The sequence below is a fragment of the Echiichthys vipera genome (assembly GCF_963691815.1).
Source record: "Echiichthys vipera genome assembly, chromosome: 19".
Taxonomy (NCBI): Eukaryota; Metazoa; Chordata; class Actinopteri; order Perciformes; family Trachinidae; genus Echiichthys; species Echiichthys vipera.
In genome coordinates, this window is record NC_139844.1 from 16,729,965 (window position 1) to 16,757,527 (window position 27,563).

Below are 27,563 nucleotides of genomic sequence, written 5' to 3' on the forward strand. Positions count from 1 at the left end.
CTGATACAAGCATATAATTCTTGGGTCTTATTTTCGGTAGTTTTGGGTCACTGATGACGAGATTGTACTCACTGAGTTATTTGTTGAGATCTGGAAACTCTGCAGCATCACCAAAAAACAAACGTCCAGGTTACGCAAACCTATTTGAAAGAGAAAACAATGGTTAAAAGTTACATTTCTACACAGTCAACACACCCCTCTGGATCTCCGCAGGTTACTGCTCTTCCCTCATGAGGCACAACTCCCTCATGCCTTTCTGTTTTTCTCACAGAAGTTTATGTTTTTGTGTCTTTTGATGTCTCTCGTGCTCTCTTTTACAATTTACAACTCCTTCCTTCCTTTTTTTGCATGTATCCATGCTATTGCAATTATCTCTCCATCTGTCTCTCCCTCCGCCTGTCTGTTCCCCTTCTCTTCTTGTCATTTACTCGTCTGTATTTCTTGTGAATGCTTCCAATATGTCGGCTCATGCTCCTTGTTTTACTGTTAGTGCCTCTTCGCTCTGTTTCTGTCCGTCCTGTTGCCATCACCCTGCCTCTCTTGTATGTCCCTGCAGTTTTATTATCTCCCTCTTGCATTCCATGGCTTTCTTTCACTATCTCTCTCAGTGTTACTTACCTAACCCTGTCTCACTGATAGTGTTTGTTAATAATGGTACTTCAGTGCCTCAGGTGGCTGGCCCTTCACTCCAGTAACATTCTACGGAAGTCATTACCAAGCTGTACTGCTTCAGAGGGTACAGTTGTCCTTAAAAGGCTTTATTTGTCTCATTTTATTAAGACAAGCATTCAATAGCTGTCTTGATAACTCAGCTGTTTGGCTTAAGAGATCGACTTACTGTACTGGGTTATTGTTCAGTATTTATTCTATAGTGTCATTGTGTTGTGTGTGCAGTGTGCGCACTACTTTTTCTTTATGCCACATGACTTTTCAGTCTTTCTCTGGGCAGCAGTAAAGTGTATCCATTTGTCATTCCCTCATGTATAATTCAGATCTGGTTGCAACACTCTGGATTTCTCTCCTAGACTTGCTGTTTTGTACTTTGCCCCGGCCAGATTGAAGGTTAGCATAAGCGTGGCTATGTTTTTCTCTTCCCCTTAGCAATTTCTCCATCCTGTCTTTCTGAAAGCTTCAGCTGTGCAGCATTGATTTTACTCTTTTTGTCCCCCAAAATGTTAGCTGTTCCTTTCTGAAAGAAGGGCAATTATGTCCTCACACTCTGACAGATGAGCTTAGCCTAGCCTAGCTTTGCCGTTATATGTGGGTTTTTGCTTTGAGGGAAACTGAAATGAGCCAATTAGGACAGCACTGTAGCATTAGCCCAAGGGAGGATAATTAGTGGTTTCCTATAGGTTTAGTGCTCTGTAATGTTGAGTGTGATTGTTTAAGTGATGTGAATTTTGATAATGATGATGATGATGATTATAGGATGGAGCCAAATTGTACTTTTGGAACATGTGTGTACATATTTCTTAAAGAACCTGATTTAATAACTGTAATAATCAATCTCTCTCCCTCTCTTTTCTTTACTCTCCACCCTTCCTTCCCTATCGTAGTGTCTCTTCAGGACATTACCATGAGGAAGGCTTTCAGGAGTTCCACCATTCAGGACCAGCAGCTGTTTGACCGCAAGTCACTGCCCGTCCCACTGCAGGAGACCTTCCAGACATGCGAGCAGCCGCCACCGCTCAACATCCTCACACCCTACAGGTGTGAATGTTTCACTAACTTTTACCAAGTGTGTGTGTGCGGGGGGTATGATGGTATTTAGAAAAGTGAATTGTATACTGAAAGTAAATAAAAAGGGGAAATGATGTATAGAAGATTGCCAGAGTGCTGCAGGAATGACTAAAACCCAGGAATGAGTTCCCTCGTCTCAAAGTCGGCGGGTTTACTGAATGGGATTTTTTGGTTTGATGCCTGAAATGACACTTCTAAAATTATAAAAAATTGTGTTCCTCTGTGAAGATTATCTTGCTAAATAAACTACACCCCCCCATTTTTGCCTAAAAAAATACGTCATCCCTGCAACTCTCTATTGTTCCACTCTTTAAGAAAAACCTGACATTACTGGACGGTTTAATTGCAGCCCCACTAACTATATCAACCTGTCATACAATTGTTCGTTCCCATTCTTTAGCGCCGAGATAGGTGGGAAGTGAATCAGTAATTTATTGATAGACATAAAGAAAGACTGATTGCACCCCATTGTGTTTACACAAAAACCCCTTAATGGCCATGAATTGTGGTTGCCATTTGGCATTATTATCTTTTCTATTATACTTCAGCCTGCCATCATAAAAGCTTTTATTTAACAGTAATTTTCACAATGATGCCACCACAAAGAGAAAAAAGAGCTTGGTTAGCTGTAACCTCAAACGGATACAAAGTTAGATTTTTGCATGCACTCTAACACTTGCTTATGCACTTTGGTTGGTAGGTATATTATTATCAGCTCAGTCTTTCACACCAGACATCTCACTTGGCTCTTGGAGTGTTGAGAAGAGTGATAGAGTCATCTGAAGATGAATAATCCATAAAAAAGCTCTGCTGCTGGCCAGAACGCTCTCCCTTTGATTTCTCTGCCTTCTCAACCCGCTGCTTTCTCGCTTCTTTTTTCCCCAACTCTCACTCCATTTTCTCTCCTCCAGCATTTTAGATGACCCATCTGTGTGTAATACTGTCTCCATGACCCAGCCAGTTTCTGAAGGTTACAGGCCAAATACAATCTTTTTCATGTGTTGTGTTTATTGACACATAGAATGAATTGGTCGTGGGTTTGTTTTAAACGTCTGGGCCTTGACATGGTCAAGTGAAAGGCAGGTTGGAGTAGCTGCATTATTTTCCAATCTTGCTCTAAAGATTTTGAGAGGTTTTGTGATGGCTGAAGGCTAAACATCCGTTTTTATTCAGACTCGGATTAAAGGTGATAATTGAACTAGGCATAAAAGCATGCACTGTGTTTATCACTTAAGGTCGGTTCACAGGCTGGCTGGAATTGCTTTCACCTTTCCTTGAATAACTGATGAAGTACCCCTGAGTACATGGTCCAGTAGAATGTATTAAGTTAGGTTATTTCTCAGATCCACCCTGACCACAGCTGCTCTGCTCTCTCTTCGTCTCTCTCTCATATACACAAGAAAAACACACACACACACACACTCCTCAAATATACAGAGAACGAATTCCACGCATAATGATTTAAACAAGCACTCAAATACTACCCGCAGTGCACACACTTCAGTAGCTCTCACTCCACCCATCCCATTGTTGAATTCTATTTTCTTCCCTTTGTTGTGTTGCATATAATTACACTTTACACTCTTGCCTTTTGAAGCTTTTTCCTTTTCATGTTCTGTATTCTTGCTCTTATCGGTGTCATCAACAAATAATTGCCTCCCAAAGCGTAGCTGACACTGGGTGAAGGCAGCTAAGTTCAGGTTGGACCTCCGCATGGTTATGATACACCCATTATTTTTTTTTTTTGTATTTCTTTTTAGTGTTTTTGCCCTTCAGTCCTGTGAAGAAATATCATTGAGCGACAGTCAGAAGTGGTTACTTAGTTGATCAGCATTACATGTTTTATCTGTGTGTTGACAGAAAACAACAAAAAGGAGAGAGGTGATTTAAATCAATATCATTACTTTGAGAACACCTGGTACTGATGTTAATTAGATCACATGGAGATTATAGCAAGCAGAAATAGCTCCTCTCACTTTGCTGCTCCATTGGGTGTTTCCAACAAAAGAAATTTCCCAGGGGATCAAGAACCTTTTGAGGAACTCAGAACTTTACCTGCAATTTTACCGGAGGACTCAGGAACTACATTTAGCTCTTCTACCGTGCGTGCGTGTGTGCGCGTGTGTGCGTGTGCGTGCGTCTGCGTCTGTGCGGCTGTCAAAATAACACGTTAATTTCCATTAATTAATTACAGAAAAACATAACTCGTCAAAAGAAATTACACAGATTAACTGCACTATATTAGGCCCTTTGATCCCATACGTCACACAGCATACATCCCCTGAAAACGCCACCAGGCTGCCACATCATCACCACAATGCTCGGCTGTAACTCGACTTAGTCAGATAAACCTCAGTTCTCAGCTGTTATGGACGGGATAATGCTGCAGTGGTTCAGCGTTTACACTGTATAAATTAGCCTATCGTCTCGCAGACTTCTGTTTATAGCTCAGTCTCGACTGAATTTCTGCCTGCATGCATGTTTTTTCAGCCTAACACTGTTAACACAGAGCAGCTAATATTAACAGCGAGAGCAGCAAGTTAGCAGACGTTTTTGTGTTTTATGCACTTCAACAGAGATCAGAGATCAAAGGAGAGGAGAGAAATGCTGCTGTAAATGACAATTAAATGACTTACTTATAGGTGCCAGAAATGTCCCCGGGGGGTATTTTCCAGTGTTTGAAAAACTACTGAGCGGAGTTGCCAAGACTGAATGTTGATTATTTGTCAAACACAAAAGAAAGAAGAGAAAAGAAGAGAAAGACATCAACAGGGCAATTTACAAGACTTATCCCCATAATGTAATGAAATTACATTTCCTGACAGCATGTTTGGGCGTTTGTGTATGATAATTTCCTTTTCAAGAGAGACCTTTTGATGTGATAACTACCTGTGTCTGTCACAAGTCCTTTTCCCCCTCCCTCCCTGTCATCATGGCACCGTTCTCCCCAGTCATCGCCAACCACAAAGGCCTCTGTAATGCCTGTGAATGAGACGAGAGCAGAGTTGAGAGGGAATGAATAATAACGCGGGACATTAGCCATTATTCATGGCGTTGGCGACCGGTAAACAGATATGATTTGTTGAAGGAAAGCAGACTGAGACAGGCAAGGGCAGGACACACGATTATCTAACATTTTCCTCACTCTCTATTTTTCAGGGTTGTCCAAATTCTCTTGATATCCATCTATCCATCTATCCATCTATCCATCTATCCATCTATCCATCTATCCATCAACTATCTATCCATCTATCACTATGCAGGAATCAATAATAGTTGCAGCCCTACCATTGATTTTGAGTAAACTATCCAAGTAAAAACACGCTGTATTGCTTTTTCAAATGGAAAAGTCATATATTGCAAAATGTTGAGGAAAATACTAGAACTGAATTTAAAATGTCAACGATTAATGTGCTGATAATTCTCTTGACTGATAACTATTTTGTCTATAACATGTAAGAAAAGGCAGTTTTTTTAACAGTCTAAAAAAAGGAACAAGTATTGAAATTGGAGAATCTGAAACCATGTGAATTTTTGCTTAAATAATGATCATTGCAGTGGTTTAGCTTCTTAATAGAAAGATGACTACTTCTCCAGCATGCCAGCCAAAATGTAAAGAGTCGTCTTGGTGTATTTTACGCATATGCAGGGACGATGGCAAGGAGGGTCTGAAGTTCTACACCAATCCGTCCTACTTCTTCGACCTGTGGAGAGAGAAGATGCTGCAGGACACAGAGGACAAGAGGAAGGAGAGGCGGAAACAGAAGGTATGTCCGAGCAACCACAAGCACACGGTCCTGGCAGTGCGGAGTTCATTTTACTCTTTCCTCATGTAACAGTTTAGGACTGTGCTGACTCTTTGGTTGCTGCAATAGATTGAGGTGTTTTTGATAAGCACTGACGTTAGCGAGCAGGAAGACAAGAACTGAGAGGGAACAGGCTTCCTGTAGTGTCCACAGATACAGGTCGATGTGTCTTGCTTGAATAAACTGAGGGGGTGATTCGACGATACATTCCCAGGCCTGGCTTCATGCCATGTAGTCTAATGCATTCATTAGCCACCACTCATAGATTAATCAACTCTTCCTCCAGTCAACCCTCTTAGTTATTACTTGTGTAATCATTAGATCGAATTACCGGGAGCATCTGCCGTTCACTTTCCTCCTCACTGTGTCCCATCTCTCTGCAAACACACATACAAACACACACACACACACACACACACACACACACACACACATGGAAGCCCTCAGATCACATGTATGAGTTCACTGATCGGATTTCTTATAGTCTATAGATCTGATGTTGGATCTTTATGTACACAAACACGCACATATTAAATAAAACATCTATAGAAAGCCCTTCTTCCAAATCAAACGCAGAGCTGTGACACCCCCCCCCCCCCCCACCCTACTCTAAATAAAGGGGTTTCCCACCCTCAGCATCAGGAGCTCTAATCAGCACCAGGTTGCATTTCCGTGCATGGGAGGCAAGGCGCGCTCCACATTTTGAACCCTCACAGTCAATCAAAGCTTATTACAGTCATGTCGGTGAGGAATAAACAGAGTGATTTTCCGCTGAGGGTTCATGTGAATGAAGAGGATATAATTTGTAGGTTATGAGGTTTTTAATGATTGTGAGAATAGGTGCAGACAGAACAGAGGGCGAGTTTAGCAGAGAATTAGTTGGAAGGATAAAAAATGAAGGTTATTTATCTCCAGTTGTTTCTGATTTAGCTTTCATCACCTTTATGTTGCTTAATAAACATACATGGATTTTTTTCATAGAATTTTGAACTGTAAGCTCATTTGCAACACGAGACAGACCTTATTTTCTTCAGAGGGTTAGGTTGACATGACTGCTTGTAACAGACTCTCATTCCAATGATTTCATTCTAATTAAAGCCCCGGGTGGGCTCAGCTTGTAAAGCCATGTTCAATTCTCTCTTCACCACACTGGCAGTTAGACAGACCCCTTGGAAAGGCCTAGAGGACATTCACAGGGAGAGCAGGATGGATTAGAGGAATTACGCATACATATTTGTTGGTTTGCATAACCATCGTGGTGGACAAATGGTCTGAATGAGGATCAGGGCAAATACTGTGTGTGTATGTGTGTGTGTCATGCAGAATCAGCCTCTGAAAGGGTGAGCGATGAGAAATGAAAGTTATGCACACACACACACAGGTGAAGTTCTGTGTGTAAATCCATGATAGATTTACACTTCATCACTTTGAGTGGTTCTGCCACATCATCTCAATGTGCCTCTCAGTCACGGTGTTCATGAAGCGTGTTTTTGTTGCAATATATTATGCCTATTCTTTGAACTCCACCTTATCATCTAAATCATTCTTTGCTTCATTTTATATTTTATTTTATACAGCTTTACCAATCTTTAACTCACATACAAATAGATACACTCAGGCATAGAAATGCACAGACGAATGTTTAAACAGATCTAAATCGACCGTTACCGCCATGCAGCTGCAGTGTCTTGGACCTGATGGGCCGTGCCACCTGTCAATCAGCATGATGCCATCTGTGATTGGCTGCCAACACATTTTATTCCTTGACAGACAGTGCTCCAGCTCTGACTCACTCTCTCCCTAATGTCTGTCTCTATTCTTACTCTTTGCCTACAGCTCAACTTACCTTTTTCCCTACAACTTTTTTGTTTATTAGTTAGGACAGGGCATTGGACAATTCTAATAAAAATGGCATACGTAAAGTCACAAAGTTAGAAACTTCCAAAATGTAAGTTTAATGCAATGAAATGTGTTCCGAATGTGTTCCAGACAAGACTCATCAAATGTGTAAAAAAAATCTTGCAATTTTTTAAATCAAGTTTTCTTCTGAATCATTTATTTGGACGGTAAAATGTTGTAAAAAACAGTATGAGACCGTGTCTACCTTGTCATTGACAAGTTGCTACTAAGGCTCCTCGCTACTCACCATCTCCACCCTCTCATCCAAATAAAATTCCTTCTGGCTCTAAAATCCAAATTAGTGACGGCCAAAATGCCAAACTCAAGGCTTCAAGGTGTAGTCGGCATACGTCGCGGTTACGTTCCACTAACACTGTGATTCTCACTAAGCCTTGGCAAGGATTTTTTAATCGTTGGAAACATGTAATTTCATACAACAGGAACTACTGAATGGCAGTAAAGGTACAAATCTTCTCCAGCCAAAGGAAAAAAATGAAAAGGAAGGAGAAAAGGGAGAAGTATAAAAAACAATGTAGATTTCACATACATGGCATCCAGTATTTCTGATGTAGGAGATCAATAGTCAAAAGGACAAATAAGATAAAGAAATGTATTGTCTTAAGGGAATTTTAGCTTTGTGTAGCTAACTTTTTAAATGTTTTGTCTTTATTCTGCATCCCTTAAATCCACTCGAGCAGGCAAAATGGGGGTTGGAAGTAATTGATTTCAGCTGGTCTACAGCGAGACACGGTTCATGAATTCAGGTCAAAGTTTATTCTGACACCACAGAGGAAAGTCAACAATTCAAAAACTTTATCCCAGTGTCAAAGGAGCAGATCGAATGATTCAGTGAGCCAAGTGTTGATGAGGGGTTTCACAAAAGACAATGATGGTATATGGATGTGTAATGTGTCTTTTTCAATAGTATTTAAGAGATTTATTCACCTAAAACAGGCCCACTTCCAGAGCAACTTTTCCTCATGTGAAGTGTCAGTGCTTTGGATTGTAACATACATCACTGAAAACACATCTGAGGGTTAGAATGATTTATCACGTACTTCATCTTGTTCAATCACCAGTCATTTTCTCACCGAGTCCCAATCACTAATAGTTGTTCTAAAACCACATTCACACATGCTACGCGACACACAAGCGCACACACACAGCTTAACAGGCAGTGATAAATGGAAAGCAGCACATGGCAGAGAGAAGGGGGAAAGAAGCATACAGTGTCCTAATCTCATTAGCTCCTGTGTTAGCCTCACCCTCAGCGGATTAGCGGTAGACTATGTGCTGAGCCAGTCAGAGGAAGATGGAGAGAGTAAGAGGAAAGTCCCAGGGACTGAGGAGGGAAGAAAAAATCACTGCCGCCGCTCTTTGAGATTGGTGTCTGAGTCTACACTGTATTGAAGTTTGTCTCTAGTGTCTGGTTCCCTGTGGAGAAGCCCCTTTGGCTCTGCCGATCCTACTCCTGTCTCATTATAGAGCTCACAGGCAAAGGCAGCTGGGAATGCCTTATCGCCATAGTAGAATATATTGACATTAAAATTTCAGCCTATTTTGATTGTATTTCGTACACTTGCCCAGGTCGGGAAATATTTCTTCTTATCAAAAAAAAACACAGCTGCCAGTCCTCATTAAAAAATAGTGGGTGTTTTGCAAGAGCAATGAGATAGCTTTGTTCATTCTCGAGCCAGTATTTTTCCCACACTGTCACAGGTGACTGACCCTGATTAAATTGCAAAAAGGTCAAAGTATCAAATGAATACAAGCAATTAAAATGTGCAATGTCAATATCAGATGTGCAATATCAAACCAGACAATAATAAAACCAGCATTTTTGTTTACATTATTTGATGAAGACCCCTATACTCTCATTTGAGCCGTACAAGATATCCTTCTACATGCCTGTAGGAAAGTTTCAAGAGACATGTGCATCAGAAAAGTCACTATCAGGATACATGAATAAGAGATGATGCCAAATTTTCCAACACAAGAGCATCAGCGATTTCCTTTATTTCCAATATATATTCATATTTCTTTTTTTATTTCATGACACACCATGGCAACTCTGACGACTCACAAAACCATTGCTGTCCTAAAGTTCGCAGATGCAACGTCCTATCAAATTTAACTAATCAGAAAACATCAAGCACATTTAAACAGACGTTCAGGTCAGATCTGACCTGAAGAAAGTCATTTTCAGATCAAAACAAATCTTCAGGGCATGTATCGGCTCTTTTTTCTTTACTCACTGGAGCCAAAAGCTGCTGAAAATATCATAAAAATCCAAGAAAATATTTGCCTAATCTATTTACATCCTTATTCTAAAGATACTTACAGCAGCACTAAGTAAAGAGCATCATGTCGCCATCAATAATGCTTTCTGATACAAATTTCCAATGTTAAGTTGCCTGACCCCCCCCTCCCCCACACACACACACACACACACACACACACACACACACACACACACACACACACACACACACTTGCTACAGTTGCCACGGCAACAGCTCAGGTCCATTCAAGAAACTTGAGACAGCAAGCTCAAAGCAGTGAGATGCAGAGATGGACTGAGACTGACACCCAGCTGCACACATCCAAAGCTGCTCTAAAAGTCAACACACACACACACACACACACACACACACATACATACACATACAGACACACACACAGGCTCTTTGTGCGTCGCTAGGCACAGTTCAGCTCCAGGGGATTCTTTAAGGATGTTTGGATTAGGAGAAGATATTAACAAGGGTCCTGTGAAGTCCAGCACAGACAAAAAAGGATGACTTCTATCCAGACTGTTATATTATTAGTTAGAACGGCATGGGCAGATTCTTTATTGCTCTGACGCCAGAGCTCATGCAAATAAATTGTTTGACTTGTCATTGTGACGCTTTGTGGCCTAAACTATCATTAGTAAAGCACAGCGTACTGAGCACATCTTGGAGTTAAAAGCATGTTACAAATATATTTATATTGCCTAGCCTAGTATAGCCTGCCTAGTTCACAATTACAGTTACAAGTATAGGCAGCCCAAATGATTGTTTCTGACCAGAGATTACTCGGATTTCAGCAGCAATTCACTTTCAGTACGTTCAACTACATTGATAAGTCAGCTGCAGAACAACGATGGTTTTGAGCAAGATCACACAATGTTTACATCATGCACAGTCAATGGGAGGTTATGCTCTGTCATGAGACTCCAGTCCCTACATGATGCTAAGGGACAGGGATGAAAAAGTGTTGACTCCAAACTGGGCCGCTGTAACACTAAATTTAGATGGCGCAACATGGCTAATAAAGAGTAAAGAAAGTGGAAAGAATGCCAGTTTGCACAGTTTATGACAGGAACTTTTTTATCCTGTGCACACCTTATTGTCTCCTGCGCAACAGTTTCAGTTTTTGTAAGCTTGTCATTGCAGGTGCAAGAGCAGCTAATAAAAGTGCGGTAGGACAGAGCTTTTCTTGTTTTGGGCTGGTTTTGATCAAGTTTGCCATTGCAGACAGTGCATTCGTGCTATTGCTCCCCTTTTCTACCAGAAGACTGACTTAAATGACAAAATGAAGAAAGCTTGAAAAACTGTTAGCAGTTACAGCTCGGATACCATTTTCACAGGAATTAACACAACTTTCTCCTTCAAAAGTAAATGATAATGTTAGCTATATTAAGCCACATTAAGACAGCTGAGAAGGCGTGTGATATTTTGTATGTTTCAGTGGTTAGTGCCTCCAAATTGTGGTGGTAAAAAAGGTGTAGAAATACTGCTTAAGGATCTGTCTTCTTCTGTCTTCTCTTGACCTTTGCTTCACATTCTCTTTTCTGAATCCCGCTCTAACTGTGTCTAAATCTGTGCAGCTGGAAATACCTTATCTTGTGTGTCCCAATGGCCTTATAAGAGTCCTCTCTGAAACCCCTCCTCCCTTCCTCACTCCCCCAGAGGTAAGAGCTTTTCCCCTTCTCCCACTTTCACAAGAGCATCTGCTCCCCATGCGGTAGCCTGCAGCCCTCCCTCACTCCCCCACTCTCCCTCTGGTTTGCTGTGGACAAGTGAGCTCCCCACTTCTGCACTTATCAACTAACAAGCCTCCAGTGTTTACCTGGCCTGACTGCATCCCAGTTCTACTAAAGTGATATGAGAGTCTTTTCGGTAATCCTCCAAAAAAGGGAGAATTGTTGGAATAACTTTAACCACTCACTAAATTTACTAGTGCTTATCCTCGCCTTAGAATCCTGACTAGATGTCTGACTTGTTTTTCAGTGCATTTTTGCTCAATTACATAACAGGTCATGCAAGTCAAAGTTTCAGAAAAAATAAATTGCAGTGCTGTTTGTGGCTAGAAAATAGAACAATGTCCTTTTTGTTTGTTTAAATATTTATATATTCATGCATTCCTTTATTTAAGTCTCGTCTCAGCCAAACCTGAAATGAGATTTTTTTTTTTTAAATCCAAATAAAATCAGAGAGTTCGCAACACCTGTCTGCATGTCAGTTTACACTATATTATTCATGAAGTAGGAAAGGATACTATGAAAATAAGGAATTTGGGACACAGCCATGGAGTAGACATTTCACTAACAGCAAGACAACTCAGAGTGGTCATACACTAGTGATCATGGAATTAACTGCACGTCTTTGGAATGGGAGACCTCTTTAGATGACTTGTTTGCCTCGCTGACATTGGTTTAGTGGTCAAACTAACACTTTGTGATGCACGTTTTAGCAGCTTCTTCTTTGTTACAGTTGTGAAATCATAATAGCGACAGATACACATTTGCATTTTTTAATTGAAATGATTTAAATGTACAATGATTATTTTGTAACATCAGTAGCCTGAGATAATTAGTGTACCAATGTGCACAACAAATCCAATAGATCAGCAGCAGCAGAAACGTGCAGTGTATTGTGTGAGGGGTTTGTGTTATTGTCAGCACTTGGGTGGTCCAGTTGCTGTGTGCCTCTGCGGGCCTCCCTGTGGTGGTCATTTACCCGGTAACATAGACGCAGTTCTGCTGAGTCTGTCACATTGAACATTCACACAGACACGCAGAGACACACAGGTACACACAAAAATAAAGCGCGGGTATGAATAGGTGCACGGACAGAACACTTTCTGTACGTAACATAAATCTAAAACCGCAGTATTACACACACTCGTACACACTCGCAGTGCTTACACAGTGACACTTTCTCTGCCAGTACCGGTCCAATTCAGATGAAGGATGACGACCTAGTGGAGGCACGCAGCCCTCTGAAATTAACCACATTTATAACAACTGTGACAAAAGTGTGCGCACACAAACACACACAGATTCACTGTTTCTCATTTTCTCTCTCATCTACAAACACAGAGTACCTCCCTTGTTTATTCTGCATTAAACCCATCACGGTGTGAGGCTCTCTGCTGGACAGATGGTTGTCTGGAGGCATTAGGTGTTTTTCTTTTCCTTGCTCTTTTATCTGTCTACCACCTGTCCTTCCTGTCACTCCTCATTCTAATATCAATAACACCAAAAGCCCATAATAATAGTCTATGAAGTAGTATTATGTATGTTCTCATCATTTTTGCAAAATTGCTTCTTTAAATATTGTCAAGAACTGCAAACCTTTCAGGAAGTCAGAGTTTATTCAGAATGGAACTAGTCTTGTGGAAAATCCAGCAACATTTAAAGGCTCTGCACAGTTTTTAAATGGCAGAGGACAATAAGTTAAAATATTTGACCTCCCTCAGTCTCAGCACTAGGTGTCATGTTTGGAATAAATGATATTCGTTTCGTCTGTCCTGATATATGAGTGTTCTGTAGCAGATTAGGAGGCTATCTGAGGTCGGTTGTCCAATTGCGAGTGTCTGTTCGAGCGCAGAGGCTCTCCCCCTCGGCCAATGCCTCATCAGAGGTAATGGGCCATGATGAATCAGAACCTAATCAATGTGCCGTTAGGATTTCCCATCGGCCCGGCCATAGCAGCGGACGGGCAAAAATCAACATAATTTAGCCGAAGCAGAAGAGATGCTGTCCACAACCCACGCTGAGTTGAATCAGCCAGCCTCATTTGAACACACACACACACACACACACACACACACACACACACACACACACACACACACACACACACACACACACACACACACACACACACACAAACAATTATTGAATAAGCTGGGCATGCCACTCTGGAAAAAATCAATTAGTACTGGTTTTAATGCAAAGTCCAATGAAATGATGTTTCAGAGGCCTTTTTTAAATTTTATTTTTTTATTTTTTTACCTTGCCTTTCGTCTTGGAGAAATAATGCCACTGCCACATACACACAACAACCTCTATTGTGTTTCTGCTACAAGAAATAGGATTGCAATCATTGTTTCCTCAGAAGCTAGCCAGTAGGTTGAAATGTTTTTTTTGTGTAAAGGCATACTGTAGAATGTGTTCACCCATAATGCACTACAGCCGATTTTATAATGTCTGACGTCAGTAATGTTCTGTATTTTTCACACTGTAAACAAATCCCATGAAAGACTACAACCAATAATGAACTGATCCTACTAACAAGTATTGCCTGTATACCCAAAGCCTAACGGGGCATTCAGAACAGATCAGGTGGTCCGTCGAAAACACAAGTCCTCTCATTCATTTTGAATGGGGTTAGTCTGTTAGGCTGGAGAAATGCAACCCCACATGGTGCTGTGGTGGCCAACGCGGTCAGACTTGTCACAGTCTGAGACGGTGTGAGAGTCCTGTACAGGCAACATTCTGCCTCTATCACTGCCACAATAAAGTTTTAGGTGCTCAGTTCCTCTCTTTTCTTTCTTTCTTTCTTTCTCTGCGAAATGAAGCGCAGTCGGAAATGTCAAGATCATGACAGCGATCTGACGAAAAAAAAAATAATTGTGAAATGCAAAGTCTACTTGTGCTACATTAGGGGGGGTTAAAGAACACAACAGTGAATACAGCCGAAACCTTTCTTATTAAACTGTTGTCTATAAACCTCTGTAGCTAGTTCTCATTCTAAAAATTCTTAGTGTTGTAGCAGTAATAAACCTTGACCCGTGGCTCAAACTATGCCATAGTTGGTCCTTGAATCTGAGGGAATTGGGACTGAAAAGTCCTTGCTTTTGATACTTAAGAAAGTGTGAGAACCCTGTTCATTCCTCCTGTGCCACAGAGTTCCATTGTTGTCCAAAAATTATTAAAAAATAGACCATTAAGACACAATGTGCACTGGGAGACATGTTTTTTTTAACTACAATGAAAATGAGCACCGTAGTTTAGTTCAAAGGAATCCCATATAAAGCTGAAAACATTCCCAAACAAAGGCACTGCTTCAGTTTGAGTAATGTTTTCTAAAATCCACAGTGCCCAGCTGTTTAAAAATTTTTTTATATTTTTTAAATGAAAATATAAATGTGTGACCTGTTTTTTTTTTTAGATTTATATCTTCAGTGAGTCTGGGCTTGAGTCTAAGAAATCATTGTAAACATATTTAAGTTTTTTGTCTTTCATGGGATTTGTTGACAATAAGAAAGATATACAACACTTAAAAGTATCCCCCTATAAAAGCAGAAAATGTGTTTTTAATTGAATTGTTGATTGATTAGGATTGCATATTATTTTCTAACATGAATGCATAAAGTGGCTCATGATTATTTAACTTGATTGATTTACATTAGTATTAAGTTCAACTGTGAAATGCTCCCTTCTTCCTTTTTGTGTTGTTTTTTAGTTGGTGTGTGTGTGTGTGTGTGTGTGTGTGTGTGTGTGTGTGTGTGTGTGTGTGTGTGTGTGTGTGTGTGTGTGTGTGTGTGTGTGTGTGTGTGTGTGTGTGTGTGTGTGTGTGTGTGTGTGTGTGTGTGTGTGTGTGTGTGTGTGTGTGTGTGTGTGTGTGTGTGTGTGTGTGTGTGTGTGTGTGTGTGTGTGTGTGTGTGTGTGTGTGTGTGTGTGTGTGTGTGTGTGTGTGTGTGTGTGTGTGTGTGTGTGTGTGTGTGTGTGTGTGTTTTCTAAGTTTTTCCCCACATGGTGAAACAAACATTGTAGTTTGTCCTTCCATTCCAGTGAGATCTGTTTTTCTACCTCAGTCTTCTTTGTGTGTGTGTGTGTGTGTGTGTGTGTGTTTGGACTGGACTGCGTGCGCTGCTGCGTCCTACCTGCATTGTGACGTGCCCCGAGCTGTGCCACGTGTTGTCATTTTCTGTTTAACAGCACTTTTCTTTTCCCCTCTTTCCCTTTTGTCCCACCTTCTCTCACCACCCACTCTGTTTTTGTCCCTGTTGACTCTGTGCAGCAGTGTTGTGCTCAAACCTGTGCCGTGTTGATTTATTTGACCCCCCTCCCCTCACCCCCCGGTGCTTCTCTTGTGTTTTTTTTTTTGTTCTTATAGTTGCAGGACCCCCGCATGTATGATCAGGTCTATAGGTACTTAGACCTTCCAGGGCAGGTATGTGAAAATACAGCGATTTTATTCAAAAAACACTGTGTGATTTCTGTTACAGCTGCTCAGTTTCTTTAACAGCTGTGGGTGTTGAGTCAGTCATGCTAAAGTCTGGGTGGCAGGGAGTGCTATTGTGTATGGTGATGGACTGGAGAAAATATGTAAAAATCTTTTTAACTCATCAGTACTTTCTCAGTTCCATGCTTCAGTAAAAATATATACTTTGATTTGGTCCAAGTTTCCCAGAGCACTCCCTGTTCCCCAGCTTGTATTACAGTATTTCTTTAAACGCCTGTGTGATTTGTCTCTTCAGAGAACTGATTCAGTACACTGTCTATTAGAAAAGCCTACGTCGCCTCATTTAAGACAAACAGGAGGTCTGACAATAGCTGTTATGTAAAATGAAGGTGAATTGATTAAGAGAGAGGTGTTGGTATATGGATATTTATGTGGCACCTGTACTGTTAAATAAAGAGGGTATAGCAGCATCAGAAAACAAGTGTTAATCTCCTGAAGAGACATAGATCCATGTTTAAAAAGTGTGTCTATCACTTGTGCCTGTTTATCTTAGAAGATGAAAAAAATACGATTTAATAAACAGCTAATCTGTTATCTTTTCTCCCTCTCCTTTTCATTTTCTCCATCCATAAACCATCTCTTGCGGATTCATCCTCCTTTTGATTCTCACCATCTCCCACATCTCCATGATCTGCCTCTTCCCTCTAACCGCTTCTTTCCACATCTTCGTCATCACCACCACCATCATCATCATCGTCATCCCATTCTTGCCTCCTCCTCATCACCCTCCACCCCACTCACCAAAGATTAAGGCGATAGACCGTCCGCAGGAGCCAGAGAAGATACCGCGGGCGCCTCACGATCGTAAGAAGGAGTGGCAGAAGCTGGCACTGGGCGCAGAGCTTGCCCAAGACATAGGCCTACCTGACGACAAACACAGAGAGGCCAACGGATCTGCAGGTTACCACGACAACAGGTATGTAGAGGTGGCATCTCAGAGTTGCAAATTGGTCGTACCTTCAACAAAATTATCAAAGGCAAATATTTAGGTCTTTTAGGCATGCTATTTCAATTTCTTCATCTAGGACCGTCAGTGCTGCTTAGCCTGTTATGACGATTATGACAAGTATATCCTGGTAACCATGGAAATAAGTGCTGCAGCTATAAAATCTTTTTGTAACACCCGCAATTGACCATGCATACTATTTATACAATTCAAAGTAGTGCATAAAATTCTACGCGACGTGTTTATTCAAGCAGGTTTAAAGATAAATTGATTTATTTAGAAAATGAATTAGAAATGGATATTATCAGGAAGAGCAATTCGCTCTCTTCCTGTTTACCGTAACAACAAGCAATGACAAAATGCCACTGACACATTTACTCAAACAAAACTCTAAAGACTGATCAGGTAGGTAACATTATTTTTAACACTCACACTCACACTAAACATAGAGGCATTCAAGAGGACAGCTACTGAAACTACGCCCTCCTTAAACCGGAACAGCGGCCCTCGGTGAAGTGGCGTTAACAACAGGCTGCCTTCGGCTCAGACGCTGAATCATCGATGTCGTGCTTTTGTGGTACAACAGTTCTTGTTTGCAGTGCAAACATTGCACCTTTTTGGCTTCTTTTTAAGTGTGAAATGATCCCAAACTTATTTGCTGCCTTTTCCGGATGCAGTGGTGGGCATCCGCAAGGAAGCTCCGTGTGGAACAATGATCCCTGCACTGAACAGGCTGCGCGAGATAGGAATTAAACAAATTAAACCACAGAGATTTTGCCTCGATTCATTTTTGTAATTAAGTGAGTAATTATTTCAGCCCTAATGGAAATACAGAATGTATAACTCTTCGTATCAATGGGCTTCAAAAATACAGAACAAGAATAAATTGTACCTAATTATGGCAATTTCCAATCCAGAGACAACAGCTACAATCCACAGTTGGGATTGTGTTTAATGTGCCTCAAAGCTAAAAAGCCTCCCGTATTCAATAATTTTGCTGCCAGTCAATGTCTTTTGAAGATCAAAGTGTTGATTTTCTTTGTCAGTTCCATAAATAGCTGACATAAGTCTTTCTTCCACGTGCTGATGAGGAAGTGTATCGCACTGTCGGCACATAAAGATGGTTGTGAATGCAAAATTAAGGTTAAACTTGACGTCATAACCAAATAACCTGTCCGGGTGATGGACAGATTCACCCGGACCATGAAAGCAGCCCAGCAGTACTGATGAAGAGTTATTTTTGTAGCTGAGGTACATTCACATTTTTGCTCATTATTCAAAAATATAGAAAACTGATGCAAGATACAGAAAGAAGCAGATTCATCATATTTGTAACTTAATCCATTGTAAATATAGTATCTTCAAAGTGGACCGTGATACAGCCTCATATGTTGCTACTTTCTGTATTTCGTTTCATTTTTCCTGTGATGCAATATCTAGATCAGATGCTGAGTCCACAGACTCGCTGAGAAAAACATCGTGTCATCTCTAATTGCATTTAACAAATCAAAGTGTAAAATGTTGATCTCATCAATTTTCAAAAACATCAGCAAGCTTGAACATGTTATCTAATTACCTCGGCTCTTTTACTCAACTCTTGATTCATTAACACAAGTTTGATCATAGAAAGCTGTTGTATTAACACTACATGGGTTATGGTTCCCCATGTTCACAGTTCGATTCCACACCGACTGCTGTAATTTAGTCTTGATTGGATTTTATGCCATGACCACTAACATTTGCATTTTAAGTTTCTTCTTTAAAACATAGGCTGCTTAGTAGGTTATAAAGGGTCATGGACTCCCAATACTTTTCTGTTTCCACTCCTTCTGAGCCATATGTCTATTTCTGCTGAGCTGCAGCGCAACAACTCACTATGGATCAGCATATTGAATTTTACTTTAAAGTGGGCATTAAGTGGGCTGATATACTGCTCAATAGGAATATTCATAAAACAAAAGCTGCACAGTGACTTTTCTTATACAGAAAAAATACATTTCCCGTTTCTCTCCATGAACCTTTTGGAGGCTCGTATGCTCGATGGTATCAAGTGTGATGGGACTTGACCATATGTTCAGATCTAAATAATTCATTTGAATCACAGATCCTGCTTTTGATACCCATAATTGAAATTGAAAGCTCATTTTGATGGCTTCTGAAAAACTGTATTTAACACATTTTAGGAGTTAGAGACTGCACCCTGCATGCATCACATTAACTTTGACTCCACCTCTGTATGTAATGACTAGGTACATTTGTGTACAATCGATAATAAAGATTCCCAATCTGGGGGGTGAATCATCTCCACTCTGAAAGAAGATTTACAGGATAGGAAAGATGAAAAAACACAAACTCTGCTATGCAAAATCATTCATTTTCATCCTTCTCATCTTTAATTATTTTTCCTTGTGACACCAATGTTCTACCTCTTCAAAAATGTTATGAGGTGAAAATTCATTATTTGGTGGAAGTGCTCACCACTTCACAGTCAAATATGTGACAAGGGTTCATGAGTCGACATTGCTTGATTGCAAGGGGCCATAGAGGTAACAGTTGCACACCACAAAGTCTTATAGATGTGTCTCGTGACCCTCACTCAGACCTCCATCAGGTAAAATTCATGATGAGTGTGAAATACGACAATGAATATGACAATAGACACTAAATAACATAAAAAAAGCAGCGGGAAAATTCAAAAGAGAAGCCAACCCTAATTGTGAGTTAAGGACAACATATCTCTCTGCTCAGGGCTCCCTCGTACATGGAACATTTGGACGGGCCCTTCTCGCTGGCGGCGCTGCCCTACACCCAGATGAACGAGCTGCTGAACCGTACCGGGGACAGAATGTATTCGCGGCCCCACGACCCTCCACCGCCTCCACCTCTCATGCACCCACTGGGAGAGATCAAGCCACCCTCTGTGATCAGGTGGGACAGGAGACAACATAACTTTAGCTTTATGTCCCCTCAGAGACCGCTGACCCCTTTACTGTCCTCACTTATTTATTTTTATTTTTTTAAATTTTTTAATTCCTTGGGGCAATAATGACAGTAATCAATACATGTTTTAACAGACTCCACAAAAATTAAACATAGTCATCTGCTGAATGGTGAAGATGTCCGTTTATGGTAGATGTAGAACAGAAATAAAAAATAGAAACCTTGTACATAGTGTACCAACATGTTCATTTGTGTTTAATTAGTTTCAGTTAGTTCTATTACTAGTACTAGTATTATTTCCACGGTATCTACCACCATCACAGTACTTTGAGAAAAATCTCAGAAATTGTGAAATGTAATTTTGAATTATACATTTATATATATATACACACACACAGTGAATATTTGTCAGTTTTTTTAATTTCATAACTATTTGAAACTTATCTTGAAATCCCTTATTTTACCATAAAAGTACAATCCAACCATTTAGTTGAGCATGTTTTTAGACAAAAAAGAAAAAAACCATACTTTTATTTCACGCATATATATAATGGACTAACTACCGTAAATTAAATTGATCGACAACAACGAATGATCAGAAGTTTCTTTTTTTAATTTAATATGAAATAGTCAATTTTAATTACATTGCTTAGCTTCATTATCTTTACCATAAAACAATTCGACCAGTTGGGAAATCATGTTTTTAAAAAAAATGATTTGTCCCCTATGAGATTTTTTTTTTTTCAACTGAAACTATATACTTACCTTTGGAAATGCCATCACACAGAGCCCTCAAGTCTTTTTTCGTGTTTGTTTTTTTGTCACTAACTTCCTGAAGGAGGCAAAGCGAAAAGACTATTTAAGACTATTTAAAGACACGGCGGCATGTAGTGGATTTCTTTAGCATGACGTACTTAAACTGAATAATTGACTCCGTCAGTTTGAGAATAGTTTAGCACATTTTAAAATAAAATAGTGACTCAAAATGTGCTCTACCTAATGGTTGAGTAGAATGTTAAAATACATCTTTATTGTATTGCATAGCAGTTATAAGACATGATAGGCGCTCACTCACCCACATTTGCTCGGCAGGAAGTTGTAGCACTGATTCCCAATTTATCTGACTGAAGAAGTTAATCCTGCTCATCTGGTGCCCCTAGCAGATCCGTTGAAGTGAAAAACGATTTGTATATACTGTTGTGACAGACAGAAGGCACACGTTTGCTTTGTGTGTTTGTTATCTCATTATTTTTCCCACTCTTACGGAGGACGAGGATTTCTCGCTCTGTTAGAGCTCAGCAGAGAATGGAGGGATGGATAGATGAAGGTTTTGTGGTCCAGAGCTGAAGAAAAAAAGGGAAAATGCTCAGAAAAAGGGCTTGATCAATAAAGTGTTACGGTCACTGAGCGTATTACAGGTTGTTTTTCTGCTGCCCACTTTTGCTGCATATGTCACTGTCTGAAAGGATGGAGAGATCAGAGGGAATGATTAAGGCTGTGGCTGCAGAACCAGAGAAATATCGCATTGATTTTTTGCCTTTCAGCTATCTTCACCTTTTACTCACAACAAACTCTTTCCATCCCCATCTTGTTTTTATTTACTTTTCAGCCTTTTTCTGACCTTTGATTCTGCTGTCTTCCCGTTTCTTTCTTTTATAAGTTACTATCATCATCTACTATACCTAATGTTCTCACTTTGGCCCCTCGCCACATTTAATGTAGCACTTGGAGGAAATACTCAACACATTATTTCCCTCCCTCTTCTCTCTCTCTCACTCGCTCGCTGTGCTTTTTGTCTGCAGCAATTTTCTTCGTAGGAAGTAAACTGATTGTGAACATGTTGATGTTTGTGTTTCAATGTCCTGTAATAGCTTGATCTCCCCACACGGCTTTAGCAGAATTTAATTGCCAATATTGATAACATTCAGTCCTCACTGTATAGTTACAGTAGGGTTTAGATGTTATGTGCTTTCAACACTTTTCTCAGACATGAATTGGCCTTTACCCTGTAATTCAGCATACCCACATTCCAGTATTTTGTAAGGGCTGGTGGCAACTGTAAGGGGCGTCATCACTCCAATGTCTAAACCTCACTGACAACGCTGCAATTTCAGTTTCATTACTTGCACCAGTGTCAGTCTTTGTAAACATGATATTTAAGTTGTGCCACAGCTTAGACTGCTGCCTTGCTGCATATTGTTCTACTGGAATAAGATCACTTGTCTTATGAACTAATGTAGCACTTGTTTTTTTATTGAACAAGAAGGAGCATAACAAATCGTGGATCTTCAAATGCACTTCTTAACATTTAGGTCAGTGTCACTTCCTCGTCATGACCCCCTTTTCTTTCTCTCTCTCTCTTCTTCCCTCTAGTTCCAGTTCAGGTTTTTCCGACAGCAGACCCCAGTCTCCGGCCCGGACAGCAGGACACAACTCCAACACTCCTCCTCCACCGCCTCCCCCTCTTCCCCCTCCGCCTCCCCCGTTACCCTCCTCGGGCCTGCGGGGTACCCCTCCTCCTCCCATTCCTCCTCTGCCAGTCCAGCAGCAGCCCCCGGCAATCCCGCCTCCTCCTGCTCCTCTCCAGATCGCCCCGGGGGTGCTCCATCCGGCTCCTCCACCCGTGGCGCCTCCCCTCCATTGTTCCCCGGCCCGTCTCCAGCAGGTCCTGGACAGGGGCCCACCCATGGGCTCTGGGACACAGTCGGACGGCAGCATCCTGCCTCCTCCCCCGCCGCCTCCTCCTCTGCCCCTCCCTGGAGCACGGAGCTCCTCGCCCTGTCTGTCAGGCCCGCCACCTGTGCCGGCTTTCCCCTCAGCAGGAGCCATGGCCTCCCCGCTACCCCACACCCTCCACGATTTTGGGAGCAAGAGGCTCCATCCAGCCAATCTGCCACCCATCAGCGATGCACGCAGTGTGCTGTTGGAAGCTATCAGAAAAGGTGGGTTGTGTTCAGAAACGTTTGAGAACTTCTCCAGCCAGCAGTGAGGAGTCATGCTTTGTGTGGAAAAGCACACACTCACAGTTTAGAAGGGAGTGTGTGGTAGAAGTTTGATTCCTTGTATGCATTTCAAATGCCAACATTTTATTTGAGAAATACATCAGATCTATAAAATTATAGCTGAAATATTAGTTAATTATTTAATTGGTTAATGGACAGATAATTAATCTTAAAAACATTTGATAATTGATAAATCATCGTCCCTTTTAAGCAAAATGAATGAATAATAAATATGTTTGGGTTTCGGACCTCACATTATATGATCATAAACTGAAGTCTTTCCCTGTCTGTTTACCGCTTCTTCCAGGCATACAACTGCGGAAAGTGGAGGAGCAGCGAGAGCAAGAGGCTAAGCATGAGCGTGTCGGCAATGACGTGGCCACCATCCTGTCGCGCCGCATCGCTGTGGAGTACTCTGACTCTGAGGACGAGTCCGAGTTTGACGAAGGAGACTGGATGGAGTGATGGCGATCAGAAAGATGGAAGGAAAAAGGTAGTGTCAGCGGCAGAGGACGTGATGTGTTCAGGTGCACCCCTCCCTCGACCCCCCTACCCTTCACTCCACACCTCGCCATCAGAGACTCCTTTCTACTTTGAAAAGAAGCGAAACATCGTTGTTGCCCTCTTTTCTTTTCTTTTTTTTTTATCTCTGTCTTGATGTGGTTTGTATTTGGAGGAGAATCTCCACGTCGCCCTTGTCAATCTTTCGAGTGTTCCAAGAGAAGTTTATGCATTCATTCTTTTCTGCACTACCACACAACCTTTTATTCTTCCGGATTTCTTGTGATGACATGACATGATCCCCCATGTTTACTATTGTTAACCATGAAAATAACTTTTTTGGAGAACCACTTGTTTTTGTTTCTTATCTGTCCGTCGATGTTAAAAAAACAAACGATAATAGAAAAGGAAAAAATGAAGGCATGTTGCATTTGTCCTTAGTTCTCCAGCATTTGTCTGCCACCTGGTGGCTGAACATGGCATTGAATGAATGCCATTTTACTTTATCGTCCTTTATTTACCTTTTTTCTGCTGAAACATTTGCAGTTTTAACGGGCCAGTAGTTGCTGATACATTGACCACTACACGAACAGTCACTCAATGTGAACACCAGCTGGGTTGTCTTTTTTGTTTTCTCTCTTGTTATCAGGACTGACTTTACCACTTAGAAAAAGCAAAAGATTGTGTTGGTATGTCATGTGATGATTGCTGTATGGGTGAAAATGAAGTAGGGGAAGCATATGGCTGCTTTGGCCATGCGCATGCATATCCATCCACTTACATCTAACTCTTCACCCCAGGGAAATGTATGCCATGAGATTGAGCTTTTTTGTCTGTCCAGGTTCGAAGGAGCCACATATGCTCATCTCGACATCAGGCAATGTCAAAGAAAAACACTGAGCCATTGATTTTTGGTATATTGAGCTCCCATCCTTTTCTCGAGTTCTATGCCATAGAAATGGACACTGGAAGTGATTAAATGCTGTAGACGTACATCAGATTTCCTGCCTCTCTTATTGTCCCTGATGAATATTCAATGTGCCGAGGAAAACTTTGAATTTTGAGAAGGTACCCGTGATAATGAGAGTCTGACCAACACCAGGTACAAACCACTCAACACCCCTGAAGGCAGCTCTTCCCTCAGATCCCCCTTTCCTGTGTACCTGCCAACTAACGACAAGCCTTACCAAGTTTGGTTCTACAGCAGCAAACGTTAAAAAGAATACATTTTATGCGATGTCGCCTTTTCAGGTCTAAAAGAGAAGGCTACATTATGCCTTGTTTTGGCTCATTTCAAAGAAAATGTCTGCCATCCTTTTCTGTTTGTTCGTTCTTTCTTCTACTTGCCTTATTGTTCGTACAAAACGTATCGTTGAGTTCATGAATGTATTGTGCTGTTACTACTTACTTGCCTGCGCTTGTATGGATTTGCTGTTTCTATGTTTGGGGGGGAAAAGGGACGGGGGGGACAGAAACCCTGGTTTAAAAAAAGATTAGATCAATACTGTATACCATGTAACTTATGTAACTGTTGACTGTAACAGTTTGCTTGAATTAATAAAAATCTAATGTTATGTTACAGCCCTAAATGTTTCGTTGTTGAGCTGAGTTTGTCTCATCTCCACAGCTTAGCCCTGCTCCTCTTCATACGTGGATAACTGAGCAGCAAGTCATTAAGCAAAAGTAAAAGCTTTAAACGGTTAGCTGGATCATGACCAAGACACAACGTCAACTTTAGTCATGAATTACTCCTTTCAGTATGGACACAAGCGGAGTCAGAGTGACATGATCACACTAGATGAGAACATCTAAATTATTGAGAAACTCTCGAAATCACTCAGTGTAATTGACACAATTCTATTTTTTTCTATTTCACAATAATGCTAGACTTAAAAAAGCAATAAAACTGTAAATGAATGAAAAAGAGTTATTTAATTTGGGATATGCAAAATATGTATATTCAACTTAATATTTCTGATTCTTATTCGATTGATGCAACCAGAAACATAGTAAATAATGACGCCATTTTAATGGGGATATGTGGTGTAAAGACAAAAATACCTAAAATGTGGCATCGTGTATCTATGCAGTTGGATTGAAGTGATTCAGTACGCAAGATCCTTTTGAGTCTGTTTTAATTAGCATGAAATCAAACGTAAGACGGATTGCTTGACATTTTATCATACACTTAATCTCTAAAGGGGAATCTGCTCAATGAGAAAGTCCAGCAGGTTTCATTAAAGTGTTTCATCAGCTTTATTTATTATTCGTATTATTTATATTTTAAGATTATTTCTTGGCATTTTTGACGATTCAGCTAAGTGGGCGTCCCACAGTTCGACAGATTTACAGTAACTGCAGTGCAGCTGCAGCAGAAATGTGCTGTAGCCACAGTGACATTCAGTCAGTCATGAGTACACTCATATAACCAGCACTAAACCTCATCCTATGAGAGCCTATTGTGCTTTCAACTATCTGCTCAGGTTGCCTTTATTTCAAAATAAGAGCTGACTTTTATCCAACAATATTAACAAATTAAACCTACAACCGCCATTTTAACCAAGTTAGCTTGTGATAATTTAGAAGATATATTTTCTGAATAAGAAGTAGTAGTAGTAGTTTCAAGAACAGAGTTCTGTGTGTATTTATTCACACAAAATAGGATTCTTTTTTTGTCCAAATCAACAACCTGCACACACTGCTGGTTCAGAAAAAGCGTTGGAACACATACCAACACAGTTGATTTTCTTCCTCATTGTTTTATCTGTGCGACCTTTGTTTGAAATCTGATTGTAGATCGGCTTTTTTAATAGCTTCAGTACTTTTGATTGAATCACACGTGGATATCATATACTTTTGAAACATTGTATTAAAAAGTATTGAGGTTTAATTATTAATAATTAATGATGGAAAAATTATCTTTACCTCCAATATTGCGAATCATATCGCAATTGCAATATTCCGCCAAGCTCCTCATCATTCCTCATCTAAAATCATATCAACAATGAAAAAAATTAGTTCATACAGTTTACAAGGGTTGGCATTAAAATTTCTCGGCCATGATCCACCAAACTGAACAGTTCTAAGTCAGTTTTGAAGAACTGAAAAGTACCATATAATGAACAATCAAATCAAGCTAACTCACTTATCCATGTACGGAGGAACAGGGCCCTGGAGTTTATCCACATCTGGTCCTTTGAAGGAGAAGTCTCAGATTTGTCAGGTGTTGATTAAGAATGAAGATTAAAATGAAATGTTCACGGGTTATTGTGCCATCACACTTTCACCTCCTTCTGTTATCATTTCTCTCTCGTCTCATTCTCACTTCCACTTCTCCAATTTCTTTCCACTTCTCCTTGTCCTCTCGCCTCCGCTCTCCACCTTCTCTTTCTTCCCAGTCATCTCTCTAAACAGAGGACACTCCTGGAGTTTTCATGTTTATTATCTTGTCACTCTCGGTATAATCTTATTTTTTTGTCCTGTCACTCTGTATCCTGTAAGCCTGCAGTTTCAAAGAAGCTTTGGGCATTTGAGCTTTCACGTCAGGGTGGCACATGACATCTGCGTCTCTAACATGTCAGCTTTGGGACAGCATGGATTATAACCTAGATACATGTGTAGAGCTCACATCGCAGTTTGCAGCATGCTGGTAGGAGGAGGCTTATTAAATGTGCGTGTGTGTCTAAGGGGAAGCTGAATAAACTGAGATTTAATTACCAGATACAAAGCATGTTTCTGTTCATACTTGGAACATGTCCAACTGTTTCACCTGGGAAGAAAATGCCAGTTATGATTTTTTTTTCAACGTTAAATTGTCGTTAACACACCTGAAATAGATTTTGCAAATAATCCGCAGCTGGTCTACTCTGGACAATCAGTTTTACAGCTCTTTACTTTTAATTATGGGCATTATGATTTTGCAGAATAGTGAACCTTCCTGCTGCTCCAAATACTTAACCGTAAAACAAAAGCTAAACATTATACCACCTTGCCCTGATTGCATGTGTTCCTCTTTGCTGTAATCTGCACAGCAGCAGACATCTTGCTTGAACAATCCCTCACAGTGGAAGTAGTTTGTATAGAAAACCTGTTGTGAGAAATAGTGTTAGTTTTTAGAGGGACTGCCCAAAGTATTCAAGCACTGTTTTTAATTATCTAATGACTACGTTTTCCAGTATGTTTCTTTATTAAACATAGTTATACATAAAGATAT

At 40.6% G+C, this 27,563-nt stretch overlaps 1 protein-coding gene across 4 annotated transcripts in view; it reads left to right on the forward strand.

The window, feature by feature from the left end:
- Positions 1-24,762, forward strand: part of wasf1 (WASP family member 1) — a 57,221-nt gene extending 32,459 nt beyond the window's left edge. For 2 of the 4 annotated variants that reach the window (XM_083934504.1, XM_083934503.1), the window contains exons 4-11: positions 1,557-1,710; positions 5,390-5,507; positions 11,314-11,397; positions 15,833-15,889; positions 16,708-16,877; positions 19,656-19,835; positions 22,221-22,789; positions 23,157-24,762. In XM_083934504.1, the coding sequence (XP_083790630.1) occupies positions 1,557-1,710; positions 5,390-5,507; positions 11,314-11,397; positions 15,833-15,889; positions 16,708-16,877; positions 19,656-19,835; positions 22,221-22,789; positions 23,157-23,314 (1,490 nt within the window). In that variant the 3' untranslated portion in view covers positions 23,315-24,762. The remainder of the gene's footprint in view (positions 1-1,556; positions 1,711-5,389; positions 5,508-11,313; positions 11,398-15,832; positions 15,890-16,707; positions 16,878-19,655; positions 19,836-22,220; positions 22,790-23,156) is intronic. The other 2 variants (XM_083934506.1, XM_083934505.1) reach the window with 2 other exon arrangements.
- Positions 24,763-27,563: the final 2,801 nt, after the last annotated feature.